The following is a 21,112-nucleotide window of genomic DNA, read 5'->3' on the forward strand; positions in this document are numbered from 1 at the left end:
AAGAGAAGGCTCAGAGGAGACCTTACAATGACCTTTCAGCACCTGAAGGGGGCCTACAGGAAAGCTGGGGAGGGCCTGTTCATAAAGGCTTGTGGTGGTAGGATGAGGGAGAATGGGTATAAACTGGAGAAGGGCAGATTTAAGCTTGATATAAGGAAGAATTTCTTCAGCATGAGAGTGGTGAGGCACTGGCACAGGTTGCCCAGGGAAGTTGTGGCTGCCCCATCCCTGGAGGTGTTCAAGGCCAGAGTGGATGGAGCCTCGGGCAGCCTGGTCTGGTGGAAGGTGTCCCTGCCCACGGCAGGGGGGTTGGAACTGGATGATCTTTGAGGTCTCTTCCAACCCTAACTATTCTATGATTCTATTATTCTATGATTCTATGATTTGCTTTAGGACTGCCACAGTTCTGGCCATTGTCAGAGTGACAGGCATGGCTACAGCAGTTGTCTGCTTCAGCAACAGTGTTTTCAAAGAGACCAGAGAGTTTAGCAGTGACGAGACATGATGGACTCCGGCCCCTTTACTAATACAAGAGGAAGATGGACTTCCTCCTGGATTTTGGCACAGCACCTGGGAGGAGGGCGACCTGCGCACAGCCCACCGAGGGGGCTCACCTTTACGCGCGAGGCAGCAGCTCGCATCTGGCATCGCCGCGGCTCCGGGCGCACCAGCCGGATCGGGTGCGGGACGGAGGAGGTGCCGGGGGGCAGGACCGGAGGGAAGCGCCGTGTCTTCTGGCCCCGGGGCGGGGCTGCTGGAGCGCCTCGCCTGTGCATTGGGTCTAGATTCATACATAAATATAGACGGGGTGGGCTCGCCACGCTCCTCTCCCTCCACCCCCAACCCGGGAAGAGAGGAGGGGAAAGAAATAAGGGGGTGAAAAAAAAAATAAAAATCCTAGTGAGGTCATTTCAATGAGAGCGCAGGAGGCGATCAGACAAGGTCGACTTTTCCGGAGGAGGCGCAGCCCCTGAGGAGCGCGGCGCTGCACCGCCCGCCAGCGGCGCCTCTCCCCGCCGCCGGGCCAGCACCTTGGAGAGCTCCGCGGCGGGGCCGCGCTCGCTGCCGGCCCCTGGGCAGCGCCCGCGGATGCGCCGCTGCGCCCCGGCGGCCCGCGGAGGGGGAAAAGTTTGCGGACGACTTAGGGCCGCGGAGGAGAAGGAGGATGCGCTGTTTCCCCGGCTGATCGGGAAGGAAGGATGACCGAGGGAGGATGTGCACCAGCAGCCAGATCATCGGGAGCCTCCTGGTGCTCTCCGTGCTGGAGATAGGGTTAGGGGTGTCCAGCGTGGCCGTGGGGGCGGTCAGTTTCAGCCTGGTCCTCACAGAGCATAAACCTCAGCTGGGAGACTCTTCTCCGGTATGGAGCGGGGTGTGTGTACGTTAGCCATTTCACTCTCTCTTTAACTCTTTATGGTGATGATCCGGCCGTGCGAAGGCATCCCCCTCCCGTCCCTCTCCTCCCTTCCCCTCCGCGTGTGCATGCCGCGCCGAGAGCCTCGCCTGGTCCATTTCGGGTGTGCATGGGGTACGGTCTGCATTCGCGTGGGGCGAGGGGGGAGAGCTGTGTGTGTGTCTTGGGGGTGGGGGGTGAGGGAGAAGACTCCTTCTTTCTTGCTCTGTTTCATTTTTCGATTTTGCTATGAACAACTGAACTTTCTGCGAACCCATTCTCACACCCGGGAAAGCCCGATGCCTCGAGTGGAACACGGGCCAAAGCTTGCAATATTTAAATTGGCTCTGAGTTTTGCTTTTAAAACAGAACAGCCCCATCCCTTATGGTGAGACCATCGTAGGGTGTTCTGAAATAACGTCAAGAGCGTGTCAGCTGAGTTCTGAGCTTTTGGAGGAAAAAGTGAAAGAGGAAATTGGAAGGAAAAGGAAAGATATGTTCTTGTGATCTAGGCAGCCTGAGCTTCTTGTAAAATAGACAAAAAAAGTCAGACACCAACGATGGGTTAATACAAGCAGCATGTTTATATCACACAGTATTTCTCACTTCTCAAAAATATTTTTTTTGTTGTCAGTTTGAGAGATGCATGTTTCTAGGAAGATTTTTTTTCTCCAAATTGTTATTTATATCTATGAAACAAAGAGAAGGAAATATTGAATATTCCTAAACATGAGTGGGCATTTTTGAACTCCTTTTGCTTTTGGGAAGCTTGGGTTGTACAGCAATATTTCTAAAAGGATTGTTTGCTTTGCTTGAAATAAGATGATAAATGCAAAACACTTTTGGTTATTCATCAGCGTAACCTCCTGTAATTTATAGATTCATTCTGACAAAGTGCTTCAGGTAATATTCTCACTGTCAATAATTATTAATTATTGACGACAGTCATAAATATTTTTGGCAGTATATAAACACACGCATAATTCTGTACTGCAGAACAGGTACATGAGAAATGAGAATGAAGACCAGATAAGATGAGATATTGGCCAACAGGTAATGTTATTACCAAAATCACTTCAAAGAGGGAGGTTTCTGATCATTGCTGATGAAGAAAAATGATTGCTCAGAAACATGTGTCTCTCTGAAGATTTAACGATAGAGGGCAATATCCTAGGTTTCAGTGAAGTCAAAGAGTTTAGACCAGTCAGTGAGATCAGTATTTTATGCAGTGATTGCGTTTCGTGACAATGCTATCCCAGCTGATACCATTTCATGACAATGCACATTTCCTGCACAACTGCCTCATTCATTTTTATGGTTGCTGTTACCCCAGAGTTTGTACTAGCCATAGATTAAGATCCTATTACATTAGATGTTAGCTCTAAATCCAAGCAAGAGACAGATGAAGGATAAAAGGATATGAGTGAGTATAAAGAAACAACAAACCACAATTGATAGGTATAACAGGTGGTTGCATTAACACACACCAGCAGTCTGGCTGATTTCAAGCTCTTTGAGCACTGAGTTTTAGAAAGGTATAAAGTAGAGGACAGTGAAGTGATTTTTCAGATATTTATAGGAAATTGACCCCATATGTTAGTGGAGGGGCATAGAAGGGAACTCAAAGGGACTAGTTTGAAAATGTAACCAATGGGTGAAGGATGCCCATTACCAGAGCCAGAAGAGGCAGGCACCACCTTATAGGAACTGGGCAAACAGCTGCATATTGTGTAGGCAGAGAGAAGATGCGAAGAAACTATAAAGTGAAAGCAAACAGCTTATGTTTCACGTAGTAGAGGAAATGAGAAATCACAGCAGTATGCAAAGCCGGTTAATATGGTTATAAAAGTGTACTTACTTTGCCTTGAACTAAAGATCTTTGGTCTATATTGTCACCATTATGGCACCCTCTCTGTACCACTCCAACAATTCAAATTATCTATTAGGTTGTGTTCCTCTGACTAGAGGACTACTAGCAGGTGAGATAGGAGAGGAAAGGGGCTAGACATCTACCATTCTTCAGGGATGCTTAGGGCCATGAGTAACTAGGTCCAAATTAAAACAACTGGAGAAAGGTTTGTTTGTATGAAACTCAGCATTATCCTGCTGCAGAAATGGTATAAACCACCTTTCTGGTCACTGGATCTCACACTGATCTCATGTGGCCTGTATTAAAGAATATGTCTTGCCAAAAATATGGGATTTTTTTTCCAATTCACACTCTTGAATCAAGGTTTTCCTTTGAGAAATGAAAAATAAGGTAAAGAAAGGGGCATTAAAGGAAAAACTAATACTTGACATGGTAGTATATGCAAAACACTGAAGTTAAATTGAATAGTGTCACGTCTTCTGTAGTAATTTACCTGGAAAACTGTTGGCCTCGTTCTATCCTTCACTTACGTGGGTGGAACTCAGCAGAGGCCCAAGTTCATAAGAAAGCAGATGAAGATAGCATCACCATGGAAACCTTAACCTGAATTCCTGAAATGTGAGCATCTTAAAATCACACACGTTCTATCTCCTATGTCTGCCTCCTTATGATGCTTTGCATTTGACATAGATTAGCTTTCTTCTTAAAAGAGTCCTTATTGTTCACTGTCTCCATTCAGCCAGATACTTTACTAAGGAATGGACCTAACTTTAAGCATGTGAATCCTGCCCACAGGATTAGAGACGCCAGTGAAGTTAAGCATGGGCTCAAGTGCTCTGATCTTGCATACCCTGCATTATGTATAAGCAAGCCAGGGAAAGTGGAGTAGACAAGAATGAAGAAATGGAAAGCCTAGACAACATCTACATCAAAAAATTCTGGGAAATGGGAAAACAGTTCCTAAATTCGTTATTCTCATTGGAGTTGAGCTAGATTAGGATAATAGGAGTTGTTTAAAAAGTAGCCAAAAGAAAGCAACTAAAGGTGTGACTGACTTCTTAAATTATCTGGAGGATGTGGACACAACTATCCAATTTATTTTACATCATAGTCAATCTGTTCTTTTAAAAATAGGCCATGGCTGCTAATAGGGGGAAAAAAATACAGTCCCACAAAACCAAAGGTGAACCTAATGTTGATTTCTGGATTTTCTTTCTGTTTTTTTTTTATGATTGCTTTGGTATAATCTGCTCCACAGGCTGTACTTAGTGTCCCCCAGATTTCTTTTTTTCCAGAAATTGAGATTTATTTCTGAAAACCAACATTCAAAGACAGTTATCCAACCAATGAGTGCTGAACCACTACACTCATAGAGCAAGAATGACAGCATCCATAGCAAAAGCTTTTGCACAAACTAAAAAAAAAAAAAGATGATCCTTCAAAAAGTATTCACAGATGTTTTTAAAATAGTCACATACTTTCCAATCTATATTTAGAACATAATGGTTGCATCACTATCATTGTAATTAGTGACTATATAGTCATATATTCACATATGCATCTGGCTCTAATTCTCAATTATTCTGCAGTGGTGAATGAATTCTTGTCATAAATGAGGTTCTCTCACAGAGAAAGAGAGAGTGTGACAGACAAAAGCCACATCTTTAGATAAATATGCCATCTATCTTTATATGCAGGAGAGATGCCTGAGGATTCGCTTATGGCTATGCCCCTCAAGAGTAATAGTTTCTTCCCTTACAAACACAAACATCTAAACGCATTTTCTGGATGTTGATTGGCCTATCTGTTGGTAGGGGTGGAGTTACTGTTTCTGTGATTTGTGATTGTAGCATAATGGAAGTCCACACACCCATTGCAAATCTGTACTTATAGTTTGGCTACAGAATTTTGCTCCAAACTGACACTTGAAATATTTGATTTCAGTGACTTTTTTTGACCCAAGAATTGAAGGAAAAGAAAAAGATTCAGTCAGCATGGAACTCTTCCAGAAGAAGAAAATAATTTTAGACCCGTAAATCAATGTTGGTGGCCTAAAATTTTAAAACATTAAATTTCGCATCTAGTTTTTACTGCTGCCAAGTTTCCTTTGGAAAGAACAGTCAAACTATTTTTTTTTTTCAAAAGAACACTAAAAAATCCACATTATTGTTTAGCATGCGGACAAAATGCAGATGTGATCCTACTTTATTTTAACATGTGCATTGCATTTTCATCAAACTGACTATATTTATGGCTGGCTTTTGCTCCTGATGAATCGCAGCACTGTCAGTGATCTCAGTGAAAGCTGGAGAGAGTTCTCTACCTATAGATAAGGGAGGACATGCCAAGCATGGGAACTCCTTGCCTTGCCTTCACTCCAGCTGTGATGTCTTTCAGTAGGTTTTCTTTGTTACTCAGACACTGCAGAAGCATAAGCCAAGATGGAAGACAATCTATCCAAGGGAACTTGTAGTCCCCACATTGTGTTCGAGAGGATCTGTTGAATATAGATTGACTTATGCATATGTTTAAATATTTAGCTGAGATAAGACTTAAGTTCACCTGCAGGGAAAAATCTTTAGTTTACTACTTTTTGAGATGAAAATAGTCATGCTCTAAACTAAATATTTGTTAAAAAGCATTACTTACTGCTTGCTATTCTGATAGGCCCTAAACAGTAAATAAATATTATTATTTGGGGCTGAGAATTTGAATGTTTTCCCAGATGAATAGAGTTTTTTTGAATCACTGATGATAGGTAGACTTTCAGGTTCAGAGACTAATTTCTTAATTTCCTTACATATTTCTAAAAAATATTTCCCATTTGTAAAGCATCTCTGCAGGCCTAGAACGAGATGAATGGAAACACTAATCCCAGGGAACGGGGTAGAATTTAAACTCCTTGAATATGGCTTGAACTAGTAGGAACTGTAGCACCACCTGAGCTGATATGACCAAACAGGACACTACCAACTCAAGGTTTTAGCTCAGATTAGTCATGTTTTAACACTATGTCTCACTTCAAATAGCAGAGCATGACAGATTTGGTGGGACACAGGGTTGGGTTGTGGCAATGCTGTTGCTTTTGTTTCTGTGTCTGGATGACTTGCAGCCAGCTAGACATTCTAGTCCCCACAACACCTTGCATGTGACAGCAACATCATCGCAAAAAGTATTGTTTTTCTATGGATGTAATAACCAAACCTACTACCTAGGCTCGCTCTTTTTTGCCTGTTGTCATTTTTCTCTAATTTTGTTTTCATGAGTGGATTCTGTGTCCTTTATACCTACACTAAGAAAACTTCATCCTTGTTCTGAAATACTACTTTGAAGAAGAGTTGCAATTAGAGATGCCTTTTCTGCTCAGTTCACCCATTAGGGGTTTAATCTTCCTTCTCATTTGGGTGGAGTTTTAGCAAGAATATTATTAAATAGAATGGTTCCTTCTAGACATAACTACTTTCAAATTCCTGGGTATTCTCATGGCAGTCATATGTTTATACAATTTTATTGTAAAACACAGACTTTTCTTGTTTACCACCTGACAAGAGCAGACAGAAGTGAAGCTGTTTATTCTGCTTGATGGTTTATTCTTCCAAGTAGAGCATTATTTGAATAGGTACGATATGCTTGCATTTTCTCCATTTTATATTCAAATTTGTAATAATTTCCCTTCTTCTATTTCATTAGATACATATGCATGACCCATATGTAAAAGTTGGAGGGCTTTCCACACAGCGTATGTAGTTTGGGTTTCTTCTTTGTCATGAACAGTAGTTAGGGATCATGTGGTTCTTATAATCAACAGGTTTTTGCTACTATTTTCTTTAGCCTCACTCCTGAAAGAATTTCCATAGACAGTTTTCATTTTCTCAAGGGAATTACATTTACCATTGTTTTTGCCTTATCAAAACAGAAGAAAGATTTCTTAGCTTCAATATATAAAATAAAAATAGTTCCTTTTCTTCTGCATGATAGAAACCAACAAATCTTTGGCTCTGAGCAGATATAACTAAAACTGATTTTTTTCTTCAGACTACCAGAGAGAAAGCCCCCTTTTTCTAGGAGAAAGTGAAAGAGGCCAAGTATTTTGTTCCAGAAAATATGAAATAGGGATGGATCCAAACCACAGAACTGCAATCTAAACTGAGAGTTCAGCCACCTCAACAAAATTTCTGGGTATTTAGATCTGAGGTTTTGTTTTAAGCCCATATTTAATATAAAGTAAATTAAAGCAGGCTGAAAATAGACATTCTCCTTTTCTGGGAGGTCTTTGGTTCTTTATTACAAGGTTCAACAGATCAAAAGAGAGATTTTCAAATATCTATATTGAACATAAGCAGGCACAGATGCAGTGTGAATGGTAAAGGCTCCGTAGACATACAGACACCACCACATCACCTTGCAATCACATTAGTGCTATCAGAGGGACTCTGACTTTCCTAGGTCTCTGGTAAATCTTCATTGAATACGGGACTGAGGCACTCATAGACCACTGAGTCTCTAAGTAGCTTTTGTGCTTTGTAATATCTTAGAATTTTTTACCTTACTGGTAAAAAACAAGAGTTGTTCTGCCCCTATCTGTTACTGGATGATATAGTCAATCCTTGCCTCCTCTGCTAGTCTTGACATGAAACATCATATATCACAGGAGGTAAAAATAGATCCTCAATCATAAGTAACATCAGAAGCAATGGAAATTGATTGCAAATAGTGAACTATATGGGATTTTAAGTGACATTTTGGATCTTTTAGCCCTTCACAATTTTTCTGGTGAATAATAGTTAAATCAAAAGTCCAACAGTGAAATATCTGTTTCAACAAGTCCAGCTAAAGGTCTTTTTCTGTCTCCCTGAGCATTTTGGAGGGCTTATTAATTTAGCTTATCCTTCATGAAATGTTTTAGACTTTTTCTTGGCATGAGCTGTGAACATTTCAACTGAATTGATTGTTCTTATGAGGAGCTTATCTACAGTGATATATTTCTTTTCCTGTCATGATCTACAGTACTTTCAGCATAAGCGTGTTTGCCTTGACTTACTTTAGGGTTGATGTGGTTAGAAAATGTAACTACATTTAAAGAGTCCAAGAGGTTGGTAAAAATTGACTGTGGCTAATCAATGATCAAGTAGGAGCAAGTCTGCACCACGACAATATCAGTTAGTCATGGGTGAACTGTAGTACAGTGTAGCTCAACAGCTACAAGCCAAGTTTAACTGGTATGACATATGGACATGAACATGACATCTTTCAGGATAGCCAAGAACAGCCAGAGAGTGGCAAGACAACACAGTCCCCAGTAGCTGTGTTCCAGCTGGCAGTATTGCAAAACAGAAGAGTTAAAAGACAAACAGGAACAAACATAGGGAATTCCTTTTGAGTCTGAGTTGTACTTACATGTTTTTTCTTGGGCAAAAACCTAGTGTAGTTTCTCCCATTTACTTTTCAGTACTGCTGATCACATCACTGAGACATCAAAAATTTTACAGGAAATTACTACTACAGCACCAACAAAAAAATTCCCAAGTCTCTATCAAAAAGCAATGATTAGAGTCAATCACATAATGTCTCATTAAACTCCTAACCTTTCTAGAGGTCTCTACACCAAGAAACCTGTATAAGTCAACTCTGCATGAGCAGTGCTCTTGAACCCTAGGTACTGCTATTATTCTCTCTGTAAAACAGCTTTGCACTGCTTTCAGTGAATAAGAATCCTCTTCACCTTCAGAAAAGAGTGGTAAACTTGGCTTATAATTTTCAAATCTTCACATAAGGTTGAATTGCCTGATGCTATGGCTCCAATCCATCCATTGGTTTTAACAAAAAAATGCTGGCTGTCATAAATAAAAAAAACATACTGTTTTCTGGGCAAGCCTTTTCTCCATAACTGTAGCACACTGTCATCTAAAAAAAACGCCAAATAATATTACTCCTTTGCTACTGCCAAAGTGCTTTTCTTCCAAGTATTTTTAATATGTTCAGGCAGACTAGCACATTCAGTTTCACAACTTGCTTGTCTTATAGTCATACAGATGATAAAACATTGGCATGACCTTCTCAAGCTCACACAGAAGAATGTGAAAGAACCAGGAATACTGAACTCCTCTGAGTTAGAACTGAACTGAACCAAATAGAAGAGAAGGGAGTAGAATAATTTCCGTTGGTTCTTTGTTGAGTTCTTTAACCATAGGACATCTTATTCCTTCTGTATAAATATTGTACATATACAGAGAGAGGAAATACATGCAGACTACATATACAGATCCTGTCACAATAAAATATTATTGTAGAATATAGAATCATAGAATATCTCAAGTTGGAAAGAACCCATAAGGATTATTGAGTCCAATTCCCTAAAATTAAACCATATGACTAAAAGCATCATCCAGACGCTTCTTGAACTCTGACACGCTTTGTGCCATGTCTTCCCTGAGGAGCCTGTCCTAGTGAATGACCACCCTCTCAGTGAAGAATGTTTTCCTAATGTCCAGTCTGAACTTCCCCAAAGCAGCTTGATTCTGTTTCCTCATGTCCCATCAGTGGTCATCAGAGAGATGATATCAGCACCTCCCCCTCCACTGTTTACCTTTAGGAAGTAGTAGCCTGAGATGAGGCCATCCCTCAGTCTTCTCTTCTCCAAGCTGAATGAGTCAAGTGACCTCAGCCATTCCTTGTAAGTCTCGCCCCTGAGACCTTTCACTATCTTGGCCGCTCTGCTCTGGACACACTCTAATAGTCTGATGTCCTTCTTACATTGAGGCATCCAAAACTGCACACAGTACTTGAGGTGGGCTGCACCAGCGCAGTGTAGACTGAGACAATCATCTCTCTTGACCGACTATCTATGCTTCAACAAGAGCTCTCCAACCTCTTGTCCTCCACTATTTGTGTATACCCAGGATTACCACATCCTAGTGCAGAATCCGTCACTTGCTTTTGTTGAATTTCATATGGTTGGCAGTTGGCCAACAGGTCTATCCAGATCTCTCTGTAAGGCCTCTGTGCCCTTGAGGGAGTCTAAAGCTCCTCCTAGTTTAGTATCATCAGCAAACTTACTAAATATGCATTCAACTCCTGTATCCAGATATTTACTTCAAGTAGTCCCTCAGATATTTTAACAACTATAGGATATGGTACTTACCCCTTGCTTTTGAGAAGCCAGTACCTTAGGGCTTGCAGATTGTCTCATTCACTATTCCTTGGATTTCAAGTGGGAAATGCCTTAGGTAATATATATGTATATGGCTCTACATAAAGGTGGTTTGGAAGAGTGTGTGTCCTGTCCTTGATAAACAGTAAAGTATAGCAGAACTGCCTAAACTGATGGTTTAAATGCTGAGTGAATCTGTAATTTGCTTGTTGCTCCTTTGGTCATATGCAAGGCACTGCCCTCTAGCTAACAAACACTGTACCAGAGAAATAGAAAGTCTTCTTCCTTGAGACCAATGGTAAAAAAAAAAAAAAAAAAACACCAAAAAAACAAAACACATTGAGTCTAACAGGAGCAGAATTAGAGCATTCTTGAAAAAATAGGTGACCTCTTCTTTCAGCTTTGAAGGTAAATTTTCAACAACACTCCACTCCATCTCCGACTTTTTAAACTTGTTAACATATACTTGTTGCAAGTTGAAAATATCTTTGATGGTATATTCCAGAAACTTTCTGTAAGCTTTCTAGAAGTCATAATTTTTTCTTTATACAAGATTTTTGTTTTAGTCCTGTTCAATCACTGCAGAGAGAAATTATATTATTAATCCACTTTATCAAATCTGACTGAATAGAACTTAATTACAGCGATGTCTTCAATAATTTTTTTTTAGGTTTCTCCATTAATGTTGAGAAATACAAAACACTACATGTGAGAATCTGAAGCATGCCTACAGTTGAAGGGAATCTGCAATGACAGGACTGGGAGTGAAACTCCAAAACTTCACTGAAAGCATAAGTGAAAACTTACAAGGCAGGCATGACAGTTCTGAGCTGAAATCTCCTCTGCCTGTGTGAAAATGAAAGAGCAATCCCTACCATCAGTTTTTTTGGTTTTCACTCCAGTCAGTGAGCACTGGTAGCAATTAGCAGTTGTATGTCCTGAGCCATTCAGCACCATGGTCTATGTGACCCAGCCATTTCCATCATCAGAATCCACAATCCACAATCCCATCCTCAGTGTAGAGAGAAAAAAAATACAAAATTTAACCCTATTTGTTGTGGGGAACTGATTTAATGGGCCTAACTCAGAGTAAAAATACATCTCAAGGCTTATGCTTGCCAGTAAGCATGAACTACTTCATTTGGAGGGAGATATTACTACATCTTATCAAGGGAGATACTGAAGTTGCAAAATTTTGGAGGACAAATGGGATATGCATGGCATACATCACATGGACTCTAAATGCTTTATAGAAACTGCTTTTTTTTTTTTTTTTTTTAATTCTTATGTAACAGCCAGGCTCTGTGATTTAGTCCTGAATCGAGATCAAGCAGATGGTATTTCACTAGAACATTTGACATTTGGACGTTTGTTAGGAGAACAACACAGTGGTGCACCAATTGTCCGTCAGTTTCCTGGAATGCAGTGTGGGCTGCTTACTGCTATAGATGCTGGACTTACTGACTAGGAGTATTTCACTAGAAATACCATCTCAGTGAAAAGAGAATGTGGAAAAATCCATTTTTTAAACTTTAAAATTACTTCTCGATAGAGGTATAGGGCTAGCTTTACTGAAAATAAGTAGCACAGATTTCTTAATGAAGGAGTTTATGAGGTGTCAAAGAAATCTGTTGACATTATTACAAACACCTGGAGAAGGCCTTATTGCCTTCATACAACTACTGTAGTTCCTCCACAACTGCTCCCTCAGGGACTATTTTGTTTCTCTCTTTAAACATTTTTATAGAAGGAAAAAATGGTATCAGAGAATGTCATTGGTCTTTGATGCAGGTGACTAAAAAGCATTAACATCTATTTGGTAGGGGGTGTTTCTGGTTCTGCTAATTAGTCCTAATGCTTGACGCAATAATTAGCAGATCAGTTTGTGAAAGGCAACTACATGAAAAAAGTATAGACACCTTCACGCTATCTCTTGCAAAGTGGGCTATCTAGAATCTGAAACAAATTTTCCTACCTGCTTAGCGTAGCTACATCAACAGATGTACTTGTATTTACACCTGCACCCACAGAGGTGATTGAATTGCATTTTTTCCCAGAATTCCACTATCTTGAGGACAAAAATACAAGTAAGTTTCTTCAGTGTTTCAGATGGTAGGAGCAGGGCATTAAGTACTTCAGCTGTGCTTCAAAGTAGATTATTTGGATCCCTGACTACTACCTTGCTAAAGTTTTCTGAAGGAAAAAAGAGACTAAAAAGCCAAGTTTTGCTTGCAACATTGAGCGTTTTTTCTTGATTTATTTACCCAAGCAGCTTAAAAGTAGGTTTTCGGTTTTTTTCCTGAATCCTCGGTCTGACTTCTCATTCCAGTTTTTTTCTTCTCAGATAAGTGTGTTTATGGTTGAGTTATAACTTCCTGAAACATATGGTTCGTGATAAAAATGCTAGCAACTGTAACCATTGCCTAACCTACCGTTATGGTCACCAATACAGCAGGATTTGAGCTTGAGACTTTAAATGATGAAATAATTGTGGTTTTTTTTTTTCTCTTTACAGTTTCTACTTTGTGGCATATGTGGAATATTGTGCGCCAAAAAAAAATCTGGACTTGTTGTAAGTTTTTCCACTGCATATACAATACATAAGTATCTGAAAGTCATGCTTATCTAACTCGAACTCCTTACTGGGAGTTTTCTGTGTACAATTGTTTCTGATAAAAAGTCAGTAAAAATTGCAAGTCAGCATTCCAAAAAAACAAAAAGCAGTTTGGGTTAATCAAGCAAAACAAGGCAGTTCTGAAATGGCCTACTTAGGTCATGCCTATTTAAGACATGCATCCCTATTTATCACTGTCTGCATAGATATGAAAACCTGTTGACAGAAATTTAAATGTTCCCCAATAACTTCACTGGATTGTAATTTCTCTCCTTCAAAAACCTATTTCTGTGAAGTGTGGCACAACTGGGCTGCCATCTCAATGAGGCTGCTGACCAAGACTGATTCTAGATACCACAGCTGTTCACTGTTTTAGTAAGTTCTTTTTGCAATCAGAATCATGAATAAGCCAGTTTTACGGTGATGGTGGAAGTTTTCTGTCTCATCTAAGAATTAGAAGTAGAGTAAATTTTCTGACTGCAGCAAAATGGTTTTATTATTAAACAAGTCACAGCAGAACTTTATGTTAAAGACATGATCCTTTCATAAATTATAATGTCTGGCTTAATTTTCTGTCAGCTTAATTATTCTGCCATATACTGATGGTAGTCATGTAAAACCAGCAAAAGTGTGAAGGGAATCAAGATCTATCTCAGTTTATTTTTGAATATCAATGAATTAAATTCTGTTACAATGGTGGCCTCATTTCTTAAAGTATGTGGACCATAACTAGTTTCTAAAAATTGTCTGTTCTGGTGGTCTTATGGAATAGTCACTTCCCAGTGGATTGTGACGTACTGTAAGTATGCCACATTTGTGATGAAACTCTCATCGGTACAGCTGTGTACCGAAGTGGTCTGTAAAGCTCTATAAATTGTTCCTACCACAGTAGTTAGATACATGTACAAAGCTGTATTGAGTAACATCAAGGGTCCATCTAGATCAACATCTGATGGGCCAGCCGTACCAAGGGAGGTGAATAAGACGATAATTTAGCAATGTCTCCATAAGTTCTTTTGCCCTCAAGTCCAAGAACCATTTGTGGTTCAAGGATATTGTGAACCAACGTGACATCTTTGTGATTAAAGCGATAGGAGGTCTTTAAACGTCTCAATTGCAGCCTGTTTCACATCCTCCTGAAATTTCAGAAACATTTAAACCAAGTTAAAAACAAACAAAAACCACATTGTCCTTCTAAGGAGCTGTATCACAGATTCCTTTGTTGTTTCTGTTGCTTCTTTGTTCAGCACATTCACCTTGAATGCTTTTGAAGTCCGCACAACATCTGTAGGAAGCCTCCAAACTGCTATCTGACTGAACAAATTAGAAATGAACAAGAGGCAGAGTCAGATGGCATGCAAAGCAAGAGAGATTCACTGTGAATATATGATGTGATCACTCCTGAGGAGTGGTGAGAAACTGTACAATAAAAAACTATGACACAGTCTTTTACGTTACTGTTTTGGATGAGACTCTGGAAATCAGATTTTTGTCCTACTAGTCCTTCCATTGACTATATTTTAACATGAGCAACTCACTCTACCCAGCTTTATTTCACATGCAAGGCTAGTCTTAACTCTTGTATACCAGAAGGTATTGTATTCCTTTGCATCTCTGTGTGAGCTGAGTGAGTTAAAAATGAGTGTCTGTGAAGTGTTGCAATCCCTGATGCTATCAAAGCATTGAATTATGGTTAGTCTCATTTTTTATGTGAAAGAATCTGTCTCTGAAAAATGTTACTGTGACATAACCTCTCTTGTCTTTCCTGACAGATGATACTTTTTTCTGCCTGTTGCATCTGTGGACTAATCGGAGGAATCCTAAATTTTCAATTTCTTCGTGCTCTGACAAAGAAGTCGTCTGCTCTCTATTCTTTGCATCTTGCCTCCATGTCTCTTGCATGCATTGGAATTGGTGGTTGCACCCTTTCTTCATGGCTCACTTGTCGGCTAGCCAGCTATGAACAAAGGAGAATGTTCTCAGAAAGAGAACATTCATTGCATCACTCCCATGAAATGGCAGAAAAAGTGAGTTGTGTGTCCTCCCTTATTTGTTCTGCTTCTCCTAAAATGCCTCTGTACGTGTTCATGTTTACAATTGGCAAGAGATGTATTCAGTTTTCAGATTTATATGAGAAAGAACTTCTGGGAAATGAAACACTGCCATTCTGTGCAAACTTTATTATGTTGCATTATATGGAGCTATTTTTAGGTACTGTATATTTGCAGTGCATCCATTTCAATGAAGTACATCCATTTTCAACGTAATTCCATTGTACAGCTATTCAAGGGCTTAGCTGCTAAATATAGCACTTCATAAATAATTTGAAGCTTTATTAATATGGATTATCATGTATTGTACTGTGAAAAAGCACAGAACGATTTCTGTAACCACATCATTGCATGCTTCCAGGATTTAATCAATTTATTCCTCTCCCAAGTACTCAGCTTATAAAGTAGGTTATTTAAACACAAAAACCACAGTTCACAAACCTGGATGACTAAACCTAGGCACCTAAGGGCATATTTAGACACCTAAATGAAACTGGTTGAATTTGCACCACTGAGCATTTATTGCCTTTCTCTGTTAAAAGGAAGTTTACCAAGGTGTTTACATAGGTCTACGTTTAGGTACTGAAACTTAAGGTCCCAAAGTTGAGCACTTAGGGCCAAAAGAATTAATTCAATAGACTTCTTGAAATCAGCTCTCTGGATTTACAGATCTGATCAGTATTTCAGGAGAAAACCTTCACTGACACCTTGTGCTTTATGTTTGGACTTCGTCTCCAATGCCTTTCATTTGAGAAATGAGTAGAGAAGGGAACAAAAGTCGAGTGGACTGTCCATCTAAACCTCCACATGCAAGTTTGCATTAAAGTTACGTTCAACAGTCTGCATCATATCTACTGAAAACTAGTAACAGCAAAGCGAGGATTAACTCATTCAGACTGTAAAATGTTTTCAGATTCCCTGAAACAACATGATATAGGAGCTAACTGACAATTTGGTAAAAATGACTTGTCACTGTTCTTTGGTTTCTTAACTAAAATGAGACTCCAAGTAGAAATACAGACTGAATTCACCTTAAAAATATGTTTGAAACATATTTTAAATAGTCAAATTACAAAATTAACATAAAACAGGGTGATAAAATCAAGAGAAGTGATACATTCCCATCTTTCATTTTAAAATGAAGCAGAATTCTGATGAGCTCTGTAGGCAAGTATTACCATGGTCTTGCAGATGGTAGGTTATATGCTGTCTTTCAAAGAGGCTCTCGCCTAAACCAGGGTAAAGCTGAAGCTCACTTGAGAGAAAAAGAGAGAGATAAAAGAAAAATGCCTGGGAAGAAAACCCTTTCAAAATACAGAGACATGCCAACCCTATCAATTAGGGCTGAAGATGACCATGTATAGCTGTAGTTCACTGCCTCCTTTTCTGGTCTGTTGATCTATTGAGCTTTTAGACACTTAGCAGTGAGGACTGCCAGGTGCCCACCTATCTTGGGTGAAAAGCCATGATGCATGCTCAGCAACGTGGGATGCACCCTACCGATGGTGGACTCCTTGCATGTGTGTTTTAGAATCAAGTATGCATGCATTGATAGTCTGATTTAGGATGTTTTAGACCTATGGCCTGTGGACTTCCTGCTGCTTGCAGGTTGAACACATTAGCTCAACTTCTTTAGGTATGCCCCTAAAAATTAATGAAGGCTACTTAAATTACAAAAACAAGGCCCTGATTTAGAAAAAAGCTTTAAAGTGTTATATATATAAGACAATTTTGTATTTTTTTATACTGATGTACAGTAAAATAGACGTTTACTGCATGTGCATTTATTTGTGCTATATTTATTGTATAATTGTTATATTTATATTAGAGATTGAGGGGTATTGAAATAACCGACCTGCCCAGCTGCCCGGTGGTTCCCCCGACACCAGAGTTACCTCCAAGGTACGCTGAACACTAGGGAGCTACCATGTTGTTATGTCACTTCAGGAAGGGCCACTTCTACGTTGAAGTCATAGTTTCAGCTAATCAAAGTTGGCTGATGCTGTGATGTCACCCTGAGTCAGGAATGGTGCTTCCAGGCAGTGACATAATTCTACATGGTGAATGCTGCAATCTGGAAGTAAGTTGAGTATTTAAAGTGTTCACCCTAGTTATGGGCATCCAAATGTTCTTATTTGGATGTTACCACCACTGACTCACTCTGCTTCTAATCTGTGTGCTCCTTCATTTCTTGAATTCAGTAACATTTTTAAATTTATTAATACTTTTATTTTTGACAACAGAAATATTGGGGAAAATAAATTATTTTCAATGTTTCCTGGAATGATGATATTCTAACAGCTGATGTCTGCAGAGAACTTAACTGATAAAGCTTACAAAAGGAAACTTGCACAGTCACCAGTAGTCTTCTGACAGATTGCTATTAAACTGTGGCTGACTGATACTTAACATTAAATGGCTTTGGTCTTCTTAGCCCCTTTCCCAGCTGACTGAATCTTCAATGTAGATCCAACAAATGGTTTGGGCACCTACAAATATACAACCATACTTCCTTCTTTCAGCCCAGGCAGCCCCCAGACCATGATCCTGAGTTCAGTGTTAGGCATTCATGTTTCCCTTCAGTGTATGAGGAGAAAAAAGCACCATACAAAAAACATCCAACACCATCATCTGCCAAATGGAGAGGAGAGCTGGGAGGTAGAAATGCTCAAAATTCAGTAAATTTCCACATTGTCTTTTCTCTGAAGCTTACTCTTGATTTAGAAGTATTAACTGGCAAATCTGTTTGGTTTGATGGCCCCAAGTTTACTTTGTAGAGAGGAATAGCACATCCCTTCTTCAAAAACTGTGCAGACAACAATTAAGTGTTGCGATCTACTTCAAAATGTATCTAGTAACACCCCAGAAAGGAGGCACCAGTGCTTCAGTTTATGTGAAAATTTCAAATTCTGGTCTCTGCCTCCCAAACTAGCTATAAATAAAATATTGAGGATTAAAAGAAGGGAAACAGTCAGACTACAAATACAGATTAGGTTATGTAATTTTCTTCTCTTTACCTACTATGTGATAGAGTCAGACTCCTTCTTTCTGTCTTTCTTTCTGTTCAGCTAAATGAATCTTCCTTTTTACCTTCATAGTAGCTTCCATGAAGGGGGACAAACAAATCCCTTTGCTTCCACATTTTCTCCACCTGTACTGAGGAGGTGGAAGAATTTAATCTTTCCATACAGAAAAAAGCTTCTAGTTCTCATGCAAATATTTTAGGACTAGTCCAATAGTTGCACCTCCACCTTATCTACTTGAATTTTAAAAAGAATGGCCCAAATTTTATTTTTATGTGTGCCCATTCCTCTCGGCATAGTTGGATGTTCTCTGGGATCTGTCATTAGACGTAAGCAGAAGAGCACTTCATTTCTGCATTGTGATTTAATTTGGTATGAAATAGGCCAGAACTGCTCAGAATAAGGCAGTTCTGAGCATAAGCTTCATGTGGCTTTGCAGCCTTGAGGGTCAGAGAAGTGCTTTATTAATGTAGCCATCTCCAGGCTTAGACAGCTGCTAAGTGGGTATTGTTTGGACTGTAATCTGAGAATTAGAAAATCTAACTCCAAACAAATTTAGGTTTATGTGCTTTAGGATTCTGACTCATGATCAGGTCAGCTTACTCTGGGATGATTCATCTGCTTCTTGAGTAGCAATTGCTGAACTGCTAAAAATTGCAGTCTGGCATATTAAGTGAAAACTAAAATCAGTCCCCTCCCAAGGCACGTAGTCAAAACCCTAAGATCCTCTTTGGATCTAGACTTGCTTCCTGAATGTCTATTGTAGCTAGCATCAGATGGAATGAATCTGTAGCATGTCAGCACAGAAAAAAGTTTGAATTGAAATGAAGGCCTGATTACCATCTTGTTCCTTTGAAGATGACCACACAAGCTTGAGTTGATGCACTTTCAAAAGACAACATCACAAAACTTGCATGGATGCCATCAATGCTGTATATATGTTCTGAGAGTAATGTCCAAATCAAACAGTATCAATGAGTATATCAACTTTCAAATGTATTTAATTTATACCGCAAGAAATGTGATTTCTGGTTTGTTTGGTTTTTTTACAGAGATATCTCAAGCCAAATAAAAAACATAGTTTTTCTGAATGTTTGAAATTCAGAGTTTGCTAAATTTTTGTTACAACCTTAGCTAACTAAGCTTCAAACACTACAAAATAATTGTAATTTTAATCAGTGTTTTCTATTCTTTTTACAGGAAATGACAGACAACCTAAGCAATGGAGGCCCACATCTGATTTATAATGGAAGTGTATATTAAGAGATTTTTAAAAGCTCCATGGAAGGAAGTGGTTTTAGACTTTTCTTCAGGAAAAAAAAAGACTCCAAGAAATTGAGAAAATGGAACTGTCTTAGCTTTTATGGCTCAAATGTCTCAACTGCAGAACAGCACAGTTGCATTTCCCTTTTAGATACATGTCCAAAATTTATCTCCAAAACATTTTACGGATATACAATATTAATTAATTTCCTGGCTACTCTTTTTAGGTTTTTTTGGTCTGAGTAACTTTTCAGAATTGTGATAGTATTTGAAATAGACTTCTCACGACTCTTCTTCTCATGAAGACTCAAAACCCAGGAAAAAATAATTAAACCGGATTACATTTAGCCCAGTCACAGGATTCCTAAAGAGAAGAGGGCAAAGGAAGAATGGTTCAGGGGAATCTTTCTCTTCCCCACTTAGCAGCATCTGGTGTAACATGACAACTCCAGATCATGTGGCACAGTACCAGCAATGCATCTGCACAGTCCCTCTCCCTACATTGCAAATGCATCCAGCCTCAGTTTTCCTAGTAGATTGTATTAAAAGAGAATGCACATTACTCTTCCAAAAGGCTCCCATTTCACACTCGGTGTGTAAATGAACAGTGTGCTGAAAACAACATCGTCTTTGTTTTGAAAGACAGAATGCTCTAAGAACACCATAAATCAAAACCTCAACAATGCCTTGTTGTAAAGAAACTGTAAATATTTCCAATTTGTGAATGAAGTATATTTCGTAATTTGTTCATAAAAGATAACAAATAAAATGAAGTCTAACACAGAGATTACAGAGAGATTTTTTGGGGTTTTTTCTTGTAAGAAAGACCTAGCAAAGCTGAACTGCCATGCATGCAGAAGACTGAAGAGTCAAGGTCAGAATGTGCTGACAGTTCTGCACACTCACAATGGAGTTTGGGGTTTGTTAAAGCTGTGTTTATATTAAAACAGCAGCTTTAACTGACCCCAAACTTTATTGCAGGACCAACTGGCTCATGTAACCATGAATAAAAGGAAGAAGTAATTTGTAACAGTACGTATACAGCATAATATTCATATAAAATATTCATAAAATATCACATATATTACATAGTGGGTCTATGTGCTGTAAAGCTCAGATCTTCAATGTGAATTTGAGATATGAGCATTCTTGATGACTGGCAACATTTGGCCATTTATACCCCCGTGAATAGAATTTTATTATTATACAAACCATGCCATAAAAACCTCTAGAAATTACAATTTTGGTGACACCATACAGCAAAATACAAACTTAAATTCAATTAACTTAGGATTTTTTAAGTTTGCATGGGAACTTCCCATCTAATTACAACATAGAAAACATCTTCACTGTGATTTAAGGTCATGCTTAAATTTTATGCAAATAAGCTTGTGAGTCAAAAACCAGTCCATCTCATAAGGCTTCTCTTCATTTATCTACTGTCTCAAAGGGCTTTTCTCTAAGTCCCTGATATGCTAATATGTTACATGTATTAGTAATTGCTAATGAGACTGTTGCAAGTTCATTAAAAATACAGATACTGTCATAGCAAAAGAATTAGATGTTAAAGGTATTTTTGCTCAAGGAAAGCACTCCCCTTACAGGTTCTAAAAGCCTTTAGACTGTCTTTCCTACTACATTCCAGCCTACTTTATAGATGCTGTTGTCTCTTCTGCTTTATGCTCCTCTTCCTCAGCAGCAGGAAACATTGGATATATTTGTTCCCAGTATGTGCCCCTTCTGGGAGG

General features: G+C 39.1%; 1 protein-coding gene across 5 annotated transcripts; it reads left to right on the top strand.

Moving 5' to 3' along the window:
- Positions 1–847: 847 nt before the first annotated feature.
- Positions 848–20,946, top strand: TMEM196 (transmembrane protein 196). 5 transcript variants are annotated; one of them, XM_009570843.2, is made up of 5 exons: positions 848–1,372; positions 12,929–12,985; positions 14,800–15,054; positions 16,907–16,980; positions 19,302–20,946. In XM_009570843.2, exons 1-5 carry the CDS (start codon positions 1,214–1,216, stop codon positions 19,306–19,308), a joined length of 552 nt encoding a protein of 183 aa, XP_009569138.1. In that variant the 5' UTR covers positions 848–1,213; the 3' UTR covers positions 19,309–20,946. The 5 variants fall into 5 exon arrangements, with proteins under 5 accessions (XP_009569138.1, XP_053916666.1, XP_053916667.1 ...); XM_054060691.1 differs by having other exon boundaries at positions 851–1,378; positions 19,302–20,944; XM_054060692.1 differs by having other exon boundaries at positions 858–1,360; positions 19,302–20,939.
- Positions 20,947–21,112: the final 166 nt, after the last annotated feature.

Source organism: Cuculus canorus, chromosome 2 (genome assembly GCF_017976375.1).
Source record: "Cuculus canorus isolate bCucCan1 chromosome 2, bCucCan1.pri, whole genome shotgun sequence".
Taxonomy (NCBI): Eukaryota; Metazoa; Chordata; class Aves; order Cuculiformes; family Cuculidae; genus Cuculus; species Cuculus canorus.